The sequence below is a fragment of the Nansenia antarctica genome, assembly GCF_963989245.1.
Source record: "Nansenia antarctica genome assembly, chromosome: 7".
NCBI classification, from domain to species: domain Eukaryota; kingdom Metazoa; phylum Chordata; class Actinopteri; order Argentiniformes; family Microstomatidae; genus Nansenia; species Nansenia antarctica.
The window spans coordinates 52,861,200-52,875,851 of NC_137677.1; the positions used below are offsets into that span (position 1 = coordinate 52,861,200).

The 14,652-nt window shown below is 44.2% G+C and overlaps 1 protein-coding gene across 1 annotated transcript in view; it reads right to left on the reverse strand.

The window, feature by feature from the left end:
- Positions 1-624: 624 nt before the first annotated feature.
- The window catches only part of LOC308162766 (immunoglobulin superfamily member 3-like), a gene marked incomplete at both ends in the record, with an annotated part of 26,402 nt that continues 12,374 nt past the window's right edge, over positions 625-14,652 (reverse strand). Inside the window, one exon of the mRNA XM_080536908.1 lies at positions 625-770. Within this exon, the coding sequence (XP_080393034.1) occupies positions 625-770 (146 nt within the window). The remainder of the gene's footprint in view (positions 771-14,652) is intronic.

A 14,652-nucleotide genomic window follows, 5' to 3' on the forward strand; every position in this document is an offset into this window, starting at 1 on the left:
GGCCTGTTATGTTTGTGACTATCAGCTCTCTCCTCAGGTGTAGTCTCGGCATGTTGTACTTACCAGTACTGTCAGGTATTGTACACCCTCTGTTTTGCGCTCCCCTCCCTCTAACACCAGCTGCTTACCAACAGGCATCCCAATTATACTCTTCATACTGCAGCATCATAGACCAACATTGCCAGCTTCAATCGCTCAATGTACGTGCTAAATTGTAGCATATTGTAGCATTGTAATATTACCATTATGTTAATACTGTACTTACCAATGTTCCTTCACTACTTCATACAAAAGCAATGGGATAGATATGTTTGTTAGCCAGGTTGGTGTTGTCATAAACATGTCAAATTCTGTCAAGTTTCTGTCAAATGTATTTGACGGAATTTGACATGTTTACACTGGCCAGAGAAACAGACCCCCCCCCCCCCCCCCAGCCACACCTCTCCCCAACAACCTTCCCCCACCCCCCGATACACACAGACACACACATACACATACACTGGTGAACTAGAGAACAAGAAGAAAACTCTATTGTTGTCACATGACATGATTCTATATTGGACTAGTCTGTCTGGTGATCCCGGCCTCCAGTCCTTTCTAATTACTTTGAAAGAGAGGAGAATCTCAGAGACACAGACCAGACTGGCCCCCCGTCTCCTTGTCGCCCCGCTCCCCCTGTCCTGCTGTGTCACCCTGTGGGACTGTGATGCTGTGTGACAGTCCTGCCAGCCTGAATGTCAACCTGCCACCAGCTACGGCAACCACTAGAACTGAGAGCCCACACACACCAGCAGGGAGAGTGAGGAGGGGAAGAGAGAGGGAGAGAGAGAGAGAGAGAGAGAAGGGGTGAGAAAATTAGAAAAGAAGAGGAGAAAGAGAGAGGAGATCAAATAATAGGTTCTAATAGAGATTCCCATGGAGAACAATGTAGAGGGTAGTCACAACTGCCAGTGATAGTCTGACAGTGCAAACTGTGGGCTTCAAACAGCTAAATATGCAATGGGGAGGTTGCTAAGGCAGCATGGCAACCTCTTGACAAAATGTGTATATTTAGAAAAGATCTAAAAACCCAATCACTACAATGTAACACTCTATTCTAAACTGGGAGCATGTAGGGGACTACATTGACAGATGCACTGTTTGACTGGTGATATTTGTTTGTGTGTATGCACATGCGTGCATGTGTGTGTGTGTGTGTGTCTGTGTGCATCTGGGTGGAGATACGGTAGGTGTTATCAGGGGCTGGGTAAAGCACGATACAGTGTTACAGTGTACAGCTAATTAGCGACATGTGTTAGTGAGATGGCAGTTAAGGGAGCTAGAGTCTGATGGGGGCGGATGGGTGCAGTGGAGTGGATGGGTCTGGTGACAGAGAGGAGTGGCGACAGCGTCTAAACTACACTAATGAAGACACCAGCTTACTGCCTGACTCACGGACAGCTGCCAAAGCTCACACGCTGGCGTGTGAACCACATAGACAGACAGCCCATAAAACAGGCTGAGACACACACCGAAATGAGGCCTGGCTGACTCTGATAGTGTTACTTGTGAGAGAGGGCATCGTGACTCTTGTCTTCCAGCCAAGAAGATCTGTGGGTGAAGTGGAAGAGACCGGCTCCGGCCTGGCTCTGGCCCTGCGGGTTGACTGTTTGATCTGATTGAATTTGTTCCTTGGCTCAACTCTGGTCGTCCGTCTTTATTAGCAGAGTTAACTCAGAGACACGATCAAACACGCTAATTCCACAGCAGCTGGCATCGGAGGAAGGTAGGCGTAACGTTTTTGTACCCATCATCACGTGTAACTATGGCAATCTGAAGCCTTTGTGGATCCAAGGGACAAACAGCCGCATTTCCTTTCCTCACAGCCCTGTTGAATCTCTTGGAGGTGAAGGATGATGGTTGGGGTGACTCACACTCTCATCAATTTCTCATGTGGTGACACTTACCTCAAACCAAGAGAAAAGCATGGCAGGATAGACTGGGTGAGGACTGATATGGCGTGTGATGTGCACAGATGATATACAGTACATACGTGTACAGTACCAGGGAGGCTGGTGGAGGTAGAAATTAAACGGAAAGGACGGAGAATGGAATGGAATGCACTCGTTTGATACCATTCCTCATTCCATTCCATGCATCACAAAAAGCCCATCCTCCGATTTCTACCTCCACCAGCCTCCCCTAGGACAACACACACAGATGGAAGCAGATAAACATTGACCGTGGTTAGCTGCTGGGAGATATACTGTGAAGTGAAGTGATGACACAGAGTGAGAAACAGGCGAACCAACTGACAGCCAATCAGGCATGAGGGAAATATACAGTGAGAAAAGCTCTCAGCCTGACAGAGGGATACTATAATAGAGGAGGAGCAACAGAGATGAAAACAGACCTGCTGTGCATAAACATGGAGAAAGACACTGAGAACGACACTGTGAAAAGTGTCTTGCTGTGTTTTCCCATTTGCAGTGAGGAAAGAATAGACAGCACTCTCATTCCTCACTCACTCACAGCAGGAGGTTCTGTCCTCTCCAGCAAGGAAACGATTTTGTGGCCCAACTGTGATGGACTGTCAGATGTGAGTTTAGGCTGTAAGTGGTATTGGGCGATGTACTGACAGATAAGAAGCTTCCCTGGCTGAGAGGGAACTGATGAATTGGTCAGATATGGGCTTCGCTGTATTGGCACTTGTGTCGTGAGATAGCACTGAGCTAATGTTTTGGAGCCGGATGACATTTTCCCTTCCTTCCTGAGTTAAGAGGCCTATACTATCTGTCTGCCTGGCTGGGAGCTTTGTAACGTTGACAACACACAAACCCACAAACAGAACAAGCTTAACTGTGTTCCCTTGATTTCCTCCCTCGCTAAAGTTCAGTTTGCACTCTGTCAAACTAACATTCCTGCAGTCCAACTTCCAAGCTTTGAGTTCTGTGTTCTGTTGCCATGGCAATGTTTGTGTCACCGCGTCCCCGGCGATGTATCATCAGCTCTCTCTGCGTGTCTGATCCAATGAGATGCATGATAAGTCCCACTGCTTTAGTAGCGTATGTCGCCCTATCAGTTATTCATACTGGGCCCATGTCGCTGTCACTGGTATTTGTTTGATAGGGGCACCCAATGATTTATTAAAGAGCCAGAGTGAATAATTCTGCGATGAATGATGACAGTAGTGATAACAATCATGAGAAGCTGCTGCGCTCAGCTGAGGGGACACCAACAGTCCTCCACCCATGAGGACTCCTTCTATACAGCCCCCAACAGACATATACTCTACAGCAGGGGTCTTCAACCTTTTTCAACCCAAGGACCCCTTGGACGAGAGACAAACAGAACAGGGACCCCCACATGTAATATATATTTTTAAATGTCTCACATTTTAAAGCCTATATAGGCTATAATAACTTTTATATTTACTTCATTCACCTTTTCTTTCACCGTATTAACCTATTTATATACTGGGTTATTAGCCTATATGTGTTTATGATTGATAAAACGTTCATGCATAATTATGATTGGTTATTATTATTGTTGTTGTTGTTGTTGTTGTTGTTGATGAGGCTTATATTTTCTATTATTATTATTTTTCAACAATGAAACTTTTAGCTTCAGGAAGCCAGGTATGCCTACCTCAGTGAGATGACTGGCCCTGGTTGGTGGTACACAGCTTGTCTATTCTGGGGGAGATGGAGGTTGTCAGGCAGAGCATCATGTCATCCTCAGACTGCAGTCTGGAACGGTATTTGCTCTTCAGGTAGGTGAGGGAGGAGAATCCACTTTCACAAAGATAAGTTGTTGCAAAAGGCAAGAGGCTCATCGAGAACTGGGTGAGAGGCTGTGACTCGTACACATTCTTGTGTGTACTGTCTGTGGTTAGGTCGATCAGCTGATCTTCCTCAGCGGCTGTCAGGTTTGAGCCGTCGGATGCATTGTCTTTGAATGATAACCGTATCCATGTCTTGTGCTTTCTCCAAGACTCAGTCTCAGAAAAGTACTTCTCAAATTGACTTTCGAGTGCCTCCAAGTGATCAACAATTGCGCATTTCACGTCAGGCGAGGGCACCGCGGAATCCACGGAAATGCATTGAAATGCGCAGCCAGCTCCGCGCGGTAGCAGAATCTCGTGGATAGCTGTGCGTAATTCAAAGACGCGCGCCAATACTGATCCACGGGAAAGCCATCTGACCTCGGAATGGTAAAGGAGCGCGTTATAGCGGCGCATAGAGAAGCAAAGAGGCGGGTTTGTTATTATCAAACTAACTAAATTAGTAACGTTATGCTAGTTATTAATTAACGTTAATTTCGCAATGAAGACTGAACTGCAGCGTTTTAGCCAACACCTAGCTTGCTAGACAGGTTTTTTTTTTTTCAGCTGACTTTATGTGAGACTCTAGAATTATGGGCATCATTTATTTTGTAAATTGTTTTTGTCAAAAGTTGCTTATTATTCCCTATTAATGCTCGTACTTTACTCAATCTCATTTTTGTTATATTCTTTAATTCTCACTGATTATTTTGGTGAAAATTTGGCGGACCCCCTAGGGGTCGCGGACCCCCGGTTGAAGACCACTGCTCTACAGTACAAGCATCAACAGCATGTTTGTCTAGACTATTATCAGCCTGTGAAACGACAGTCACTAAATGCACTTTCCAGGAACACAGGAGGATGAAACATGACCTCCCATGGCACTTTATTTCATGGCATGTTTGGGTGTAGGCCTATGTTATAATGTTAGGGTGTGGTGTGTGGTTTTGTACATATGTTGTTGTTGTTGTTGTTGTTGTTATTATTGTTGCTGTTCTTAACTTTCTATTGTATTGTACTTTTATTGTATGTTGTGTTTCCCCTGCCTGCCTGAAGAAGAAATTCAGCTTGGACCAGGCTGCGTCTTGCCCCAAAATAGAGATTATGGGCTATATTTTATTATTTTTTGGACACTGTCGTGGGTGGCACGTAGTGGGTGTGTCTAAAATATTTGTGTGATTTTCAAGGCCAGATTTTTCAGCACACATGATGCCACTTGACCTGCTTATTGTCATGAACTCACCCCAATTTACCGCTACTCCACTACATGAGCGCAGGCCAGACAGCGCAACAGTCTCACCTGTTAAGGCCGACACAAATTGCCAATTTGCTCCGGCTGAAAATAGAGCCCTCTGTGTCTTTTGTCAGCGGCGTGGGGGATGGGCATGGCTGTCAGCGGCATGGGGGATGGGCATGGCTGTCAGAGGCATGGGGGATGGGTATGGCTGTCAGAGGCATGGGGGATGGGCTTTTTGATTGATTGATTGAAAACTTTATTAGAAGATTTGCAGAAGTAGGTACATGAAAGTACATATTACATACAAGGTCAACTAAAAGGATAAAAAAAAACAAGAAAGCCACTGGCTTATTTCAATTGGGGTCCTTGATTCTCAATTCATCGTTACATGTAAGACAGACAAAAAAAACTAGTACTATCTACAAGATAATACAGACAATTAACTATTACTCTACAAGATAAACATACATCCATCATGTGAAGAACAATACAACAAAACATAAGGTATGTACAGCGGGTAGGACAGGTGGGGACATACACCACAGGTGGGGGCGGGGGACAAAACACAAAGTATGTACAGTGGGTAGTTCGGGTCTTTTAATCAGATTTTTGATTTAGAGGGTCCAGTTACGGATTGCAGCCTCCTGTAAATGTTTTTTGAGAGTGGTTTTGAAGGTGGGCAGTGTTTTGCACTCCTTTAAGATTATAGGAAGGGCGTTCCACATTTTTACTGCATAGTTTGCAAACGAGTTTAACCCCTTGTTTGTGGTGCAACGCGGTTGAACGTGGTTCGTGGAGCTTCCTCTGGTGTTGTATGTGTGGACGTTGTTCACTTTTTGGAAGTATGTTGACAGGTACTTGGGTGTCTTTGTGGTGTAGCGTATCTTGAAGACCAGGCCCAGTGCAAGCTGCTGCACTCTGTCAACTACTCGTAGCCAATCAAGGCTCAAAAAATGAGCAGCGGTTAGATGTGTCCTAGGGTTGAGGCCTAGCAGAAGCCTAACCAGTTTATTTTGGGCTGTCTGGAGTCTTGTTTTATGGGCCTTTGTGGTTCTATAGTACCATGATGTTACGGCATAGTCGAAGTGACATTGAATGAGAGCTCCTGATAGGGTCCTCAGTGTGTTTTTACTGACAAGTGAGGATATCCTGTACAAGAATCTAGTTCTATGGTTCACTTTTTTGATTACTTTTGCTGCCATTTTATCTCCGGAAAGATTTGCCTCTAAGATGGAGCCCAGGTATGTAATATCCTCTTTTCTTGTGATATTAATGTTACCCACTTTTATTTTAAAATGTTCAGCCTTTCTGAGTTTAGATGGGGATCCGTATAGGATGGTTTCAGTTTTACCTAGGTGTATTGATAGTTTATTGTCAGCTAGCCAGATGCAGATTCTACTCAGTTCAGTGCTTAGCGCTTTTTCCACCTGCAATATGTCCCTGTCAGAGACCAGCAGAGCCGAGTCATCCGCGAACAGGAACAAATTGCAATCACATGCTGATGACATGTCATTCACATATATTAGGAACAGTAAAGGTCCCAATATGCTTCCTTGTGGAACGCCGCAGGTCACTGGGAGGGGGGGGGACAGTGTTCCGTTCACACTAACCACCTGTTCCCTCCCCTCTAAGTAGGATTGCATCCAGCTCACCGATGTTCTATCGAACCCAATTGCTTTCAGTTTATCTAACAATATGTGGTGATCTACTGTGTCGAAGTCCTTCTGGAGGTCCAGCATGACCATGCCGCAGTACTTGCCCGAGTCCACCTCATGGTTGATGTGGTCGTTCAAATAGAGAAGGCATGTGTCAGTGGAATGGGATGTTCTGAATCCTGATTGAAATTCATACATCAGATTTTTTTCGGTAAGGTACCTATCAACCTGTTCATAAACTATTTTTTCCATAAGTTTCGAGATGGAATTAAGAATAGAAACAGGTCGGTAGTTGCCTGGGTCTAATTTGCTTCCTTTTTTATACAGTGGGGTTACCCTTGCTATTTTAAAGTCAAGGGGACGTGTCCCTGTTTGATGGAGAGGTTTATTATGTGGGTGATGATTGGGGTAATGGAGGCAGCTGAGTCTTTTAGAAATCTGGCTGGAATATTGTCATGGCCCGTGGCCTTTTCTGAGTGTAGAGCGCCCAGCTTTTTAAACACCTCATCGTTTGACACCATGGAGAGTTTAAAATCATCTTTGCGTACACCCAGTTTATTGTAGAACGCACGGATGTGCTCTACACCATAACGCCCTGAGTGGGGTGGTAGATTGTTAACTAATTTAGTGGCTATGGTTGTAAAGAAAGTGTTTAAGCACTTAGCCACATCCAGCTTGTCTGTAAGGAGAGAATCTCCAGATTTTATGCTGATGTTTGTAGACCTGGTTTTGAGTTTTTGACTGCAACCTAGTTGGCTATTAAGTAGCTTCCAAAGGTCACGTGGTTTGTTTAAGTTTTCTTCGATTTTGTTATCGAGGTATTCTTTCTTAGCAGATTTGGTCATGGTAATTACCTGATTGCATAGTTTGTTGCATTGTTTTTTAATTTTCTCAAAGTGGGTTTTGTGATCTTCGTTTAAGTGTTTCACTAATTTTGATTTGCATTTTTGAACTTCAGAGCATTTTAGGTCTCTGACTTTCATAGCATTTAGAATGTCCGAATTCATCCATGGTTCCGATCGGGCTTTAACCCTGGTGGTTCTCATGGGGGCTATACTGTCAATAATATTTAGGAATTTGGTTTTGAAACCTAGCCATGCCTCTTCAACCTGTGTGCCTTTTAGTTCATCTAACCAGTCTTGATTCTCCAGTTTATGGTTTAAGGCCTCACTAGAATAGGATTTAAGGGATCTAGTGGTTACAGTTTTATGACCGCCAGCCTTGGGTTTATGTTTTTTACGAGTGCAAAAGATCATGTAATGATCACTTAGCCCACATACAATAACCCCACTCTTGGAGATTTTGGACTCATCCGATGTTAGAATGAGATCTATGGTGGTTTGAGTAGAAATACACACCCTAGTGGGTTTGGTAATTTGTTGACGGAGACCGTGTAATTCAGAAAACCTAGTGAAGGATTTGAAAACGGATGCTTCATTTCTGAGCATGTCCGTGTTCAAATCCCCAATAAGAATCTTTTCCACACAGTCAACGTCATCCAAGCACCCCTCAAGAATATCATAGAAATCATTCTGATCGGGTGGTCTGTAGATAGTACCAACCAGCACCGGTTTTGCTTTGTTAAAGATAATTTCAACCCAAACAGATTCTAATTTGTCACGATTCAGGTCATACCGGGTGTTAAAGATAATATCGTTGTGAATGTACATGCAGACACCACCCCCATACCTGTTCCTGTCGTTTCTGATGACTGTGTAGTTAACTATTTCAATCTCTGGGTCTTTGATCGATTCATCAAACTTGGTCTCAGAGAAGCTCAAAATGTGAACCTTGCTGTCATGGAACATTTCTCTGATTTGGTCCAGTTTAGGCACAAGACTGTTCACATTAAGGTGAACAATATGCAGGCCCTTACTGCACGGGCATGGCTGTCTTGTTGCTTAGCAGAGTGGTCTCTGGAGAGTAGAACAGTGAAATCAAGAAAAGAGTGGAAACTTTGGGAAGAATCTGCAGCGAAAGGGTTAAACCTTCTCAAATGAAAACAGTATATGAAAACAAAATTGCACAACAAATGGTTGAAGTCAACTAGGTCGATAGAGTGAAATATAAGGAAAATGTAAAAGAAATTCATTGAAGAGATAAAAATAGGGGAGGCTGTGGCGCACGAGGTAGAGCCGGTGTCTAATGATCGCGAGGTCTGCAGATCGGCGGTTAGAATGTCGAGGTGTCCTTGGGGCAAGGGACTGAAGCCCAAGTTGCTCCCAATGAGCGGGCCGGCACCTTCATGGTAGGTTGCCGCCATCGGTGTGTGAATGTGTGTGTGAATGAGAGGCCATTGTAAAGTGCTTTGGAATAATGGTGCTATATAAATCTGTCCATTTACCATTTATTTTTACCATTTAAAAATAGGTGAGGCTGCTCATGCACTCTTGTTTGTAGACAGTATGCCATTTATAACATGTTTGTCTTGTACAAGATGTATTGTTTTATTCATGTAACTACTGGATCAAACAAAATTGCCTACCACAGATACAATAAAAATCAAGCCTAATTTGATTCCAATGCATCCATCAATACTGGGCTTTATGAACCTGTCAAAAAAGATAGTCAAAATGACTTTTTCATTAAAATCCGTATTCTGTGTTTTTCAGAGGCGATGGACAGCATCTCTCAAAAGTAATGAGAGAGGCAACAACAACAACCCATCTCTGGGGACACACACACACCCACCCACACATACACACATACACACACACACACATACACCCACATACCCACACATACACACACACACCCACACATACACTCACACACCCACACATACACACATACACACACAAACACACACACACACACACACACACACGCACACACACACACACACACACACACACACACACACACACACACAGCCACACATTCGCACACACAGCCACAAAAACACAATACAAGTGTGATTAAATAAATTTAGGTCGATCAATCAATATCTAATCTACTTGGACAGGTCAATGGGGGGGAATACGAGTGGTTCCATGTCCCTCTATGCAGCCTCACGGATGGCGAGTATAACATACCGTAATGTAAAAGTTTGGAGTTCCTGAGAGCTCCCCTGACAGCACAGAGAACAGACTATTACTCCATATTGCACCATTTAAGCTGCTTTTGTTTAGGTCTTTTCAGCTGCTCCCTCTACCAGCAGGCGGAGTCTCTGGGGATGACCATCAGACCAGCAGCTCTCTGCTGGAGAACCAGACACTATTATGTACAGTCCTGAGTGAATGGTTGTGTGTGTGTGTGTGTGTGTGTGTGTGTGTGTGTGTGTGTGTGTGTGTGAGTGTGTGTGTGTGTGTGTGTGTGTGTGTGTGTGTGTGTGTGTGTGTGTGTATGTGTGTATTAGAGGTTGTTCCTCATTATGTCTGCCTGCCTTTAATTCCTGAAGTCCAGAATGTAGACATGCTGAGACAGCAGAGAGGAATGAAACACATGGTAATGTCTCAGCCTAGAATGACATGTGTCACAGAGAGAGAGAGAGAGAGAGAGAGAGAGAGAGAGAGAGAGAGAGAGACAGACAGACAGACAAACAGAAACAGACAGACAGAGACAGAGACAGAAGTATCAATCTTTTCATCTCTCTGCAGCCTATGACTCACAAACACTCATACACACACACACACACACACACACACACACACACACACAAACACACACTCTGAACAAGTATGTGCAAGAGATACAACATAATAACCCTCTACGGTTGCGCCTTGCCTCTATTGAGACTATTGAGGGTTAGAGAACAGCAGAGAGCAGATCAATCTTACAGTAACATGGAGGAGACAGAGACCACTTTTAACAATGACACATAGAGACAGTTTACAGTTTTTTTACGATTGCTAAGTCGCAGTGTTCAAAACTGAAGTCACATTATCAAAACTCTTCATACAGTCTGCATTACTACGTAACATCCATCCTGGCCAAACGCTTCATACATGTCTCAAAAGAAGCTTGTTCAACCATACACTGGCAAAAATGTTCACTCAGAAAGCATACACAGTCATTGATTCATTCAACACTCTGACCTACAAAACACTAACAACGGGAGCATTATAGTTTGAATGATTTTCACAAGAATGAATATTTCATTATACGGGGAATGGTTTGATTCATAGTAATCATAGACAGTATAGTTGACAGTATAGTTGACTGTACAACTGTTAATTATTAGGCTATTAACAAGAATGAATCAGAAATGCCACAGTTTTCAGTATCTTTGCAGAAAGTAAGTTATGGTAGTTACTTCAAAGTACACTACATTTACTTTACTACATTTACTTGTGTAAAATGAAAAGTGTATATATTCTATAATATTTTCTAGACATTTCAATATGATTACTGCAAAAATGCACCAAATCATTCTGTTTTGATCATTCTGTTCTTCACAGTTTTGTGTTACCGTAACATTGGAAAAATGTGTTGCAAATACTTTGTGTTTTGCAGGTGGTGGAGTTTGAATGAGAGAAGAGTTCATGGATTTTGGAGAACTTGGTCATTGAATGCATTTTGTGTGAAAGCAATGTAAAATGAGTCACAGTTTTGAGATTCCTCTCAGGGTTTGAAGGGAGGTTATGAAGGGAGACAAGGCAAGGGAGTATAGGAGAAGAGTAGACAGAAGGGTGACGTAAGTAGAGTTAGGGTATGGGGAGAGAGGAATTTAATTGAGGTGAGGAGAAAAGGTAAATGGAGGATAGAATCAAATGTTTAGACATTACAGTCGGTATTCACTGTGACTGACACACACACACAAACACACACACACGCACACGCGCACATGCACACACACACACACACACACACACACACACACGCACACGCGCACATGCACACACACACACACACACACACACACACACACACATACATACACATACTCAAGAGACACACACAGACATGCACACACGCACACACCTCAGAGGGAACGAGGAGGAGACGCACACGCGCACATGCACACACACACACACACACACACACACACACACACATACACACACACACATACACATACTCAAGAGACACACACAGACATGCACACACGCACACACCGCAGAGGGAACGAGGAGGAGAAACAAACACACAAACACTACTGCAGGTATGTGCACCAACAGGCACACAGGCACACAAAGGGATGGAACGCTGATTTTGACCGTCTCTGAAAGTGACTCTCAATATTGTTTGCTCTGTCGAAATGCTGCCATGGCAACGTGAGTGGGCAGAAGCAGAGTTGAAATGAGAGTTTAGAAGTGTTTTTCCCCTGACGAATCTGACCATGTACACTCAACTGAACTGGTCTGTGGAAGTATTCTGGATCCAACACCAAGCATAATGACAGTCAGACCATCTGCAGGTCAACATGTTGTATTTGTTATCATATTTGTACCATCTCACTTCACAGGTTACACACAGACTTTCTTCATTAGCTTTTCATTTTCATTTTTCATTTTTTCTTTTTAAGAAACCACATGCATGTTTCAATTTATGTACCTACCCTGTCATCCTGTTTTTACAGGTAGTACACAGTTTGTATCCACTAAGTTCAACTCACAGGAACATCCCCAGTGCTGTTGGAACCTGGGGCCTCATTTATAGAAAGTACTTCAAATTTGATCTTACCCGTGTCGTACGTAGAAAACCACGTCAAAGTAGTGATTTATAAAATGTCAACATGAGTCAATTTGACCGTGGAAACGATCGTAGCTCTACGTCAGGTATTGACTTGACGTACGGACATTACCTACTGGATATGCGGAGTTATTACAGGCATGTGAGCCGCACTGCCTACTGCAATTCATGCGAAGGCTCGTAATAAAATTAACAATGTTGTTATCAGCCGAGAAAATGAGTTTAATTCGAGATTTACAAAGGAACTGATGTTTATGATTGTATTTCAGTCTTCCTTTATATGCGTATATTTCTGATAAAAGACTGTGGATCTCCTCCTCAGTAAAGTTTTTCTTCTTTTGTTTGTCTACCATCGTGTGAACTCATCAAAGGTGCTGCACAACACCTCAATCAAGCCTATTCATAGCACTTGGCTTAATTCAGCCGCTATAATTGAGCCGCTATCACAGGGCGTAAATACAAAGCTCATTCACCTGCGTTCAATTTCAAGTATATTTGTTATTTATAGAAGAAAGTACGTAATTATAAACAATACATTTATAAATAATGCTTACGTCCATTTAGAAAAATGTGCTTACGTGCAAGTCAAAGATGACGTTCAAGTAAATTTTTTATAAATGAGGCCCCTGGTGTCTGAGTCCTTTTCCTCAAAAGTGAAAGAGGTGTAAGAGAAAGTCTATTCTAGTCTCTCCCACTCCCACACAGATGGGCTGTTAAACATTGATGGGGTGAGTGCAGAGAGAGAGAGAGAGAGAGAGAGAGAGAGAGAGAGAGAGAGAGAGAGAGAGAGCGAGAGAGAGAGAGAGAGGAAGGGAGAGAGTGAGTGAGAGAGAGAGAGAGAGAGAGAGAGAGAGAGAGAGATCTGTAAAGGACTCTACATAACCAAATGTAGGACTTCCATGTAACCTGAATAGACTCCATGTAACCAATAGCACTTCCATGTAACTTCAATTGAGACTCTATGTAACCTTCTTTGTAATTCTTTGTAACATTAATTTAGAGTCAGAAGTCAATGGCAGTAAATGAGAAACTACAAATTCTGTATATTCTAATTCTAACCCTAACTCTAACAACTCAGACTTTTGTCTTTGCATATCAACATAGACAAGAAGATGGATCACTTAGACCCCCACCAATCCGGCTTCAAGGCTGGGCATTCCACTGAGACTGCGCTCCTTGCTGTCACGGAAGCCCTCCACTCTGCCCAAGCTTCCTCCCTCTCCTCTGTTCTCATTCTCCTTGACCTGTCTGCTGCCTTCGACACAGTCAACCACCAGATCTTTCTCTCCATCCTCTCAGACCTGGGCATCTCTGGCACCGCACACTCCTGGTTTTCTTCCTACCTGGCAGGCCGCTCCTACCAGGTGACCTGGAGAGAATCGCTGTCTTCTCCACGAACCCTTTCCACTGGAGTACCCCAGGGTTCTGTCCTAGGGCCCCTACTTTTCTCCCTCTCCACCAAGTCTCTTGGCTCGGTAATCTCTTCACATGGGCTCTCCTACCACAGCTACGCAGACGACACTCAACTCTTCCTGTCCTTCCCCCCGTCTGATGTACACGTGGCAACCCGTATCTCAGAATGTCTCGCTGACATTTCAACTTGGATGGCTGACCACCATCTCAAGCTCAATCTTAACAAGACCGAGCTCCTCTTCATCCCCGGGAAAGCCTGCCCTCTCCAAGACTTCTCCATCACAGTGGAGAACTCTACTGTAACCCCCTCCCTGACAGCCAAGAACCTTGGAGTGATCCTGGATAACCGACTATCCTGTGCGGAGAACATTGCAGCAACGGCTCGCTCCTGCAGATTCTTCCTCTACAACATCAGAAGGATACAACCATTCCTTACCAGAGAGGCAGCGCAACTCTTGACCCAGGCACTGGTCATCTCCCGCCTGGATTACTGCAATGTACTCCTGGCTGGGCTCCCCGCTTCAGCCATTAGACCTCTGCAGCTCATCCAGAATGCTGCTGCCCGGCTGGTATTCAACCTCCCCAAATACTCGCATGTCACCCCTCTCCTTCGCACCCTGCACTGGCTCCCGATAGCAGCTCGCATCAGATTCAAGACCCTGGTGCTTGCATACCAGGTAGCTAAAGGGACAGGCCCTGCCTACCTGAAGGAAATGGTAACCCCCCAAACCCCTGCCCGCTCACTCCGCTCCTCCACCTCGGCTGGCCGACTGGCCCCACCTCCTCTACACAGCAGTCGGGCTGCCCGATCACGTCTCTTCACAACACTGGCTCCCCGCTGGTGGAATGAGCTCCCCACGGCCGTCAGAACGGCTGAGTCACTACCCATCTTCCGTCGTAGACTGAAGACC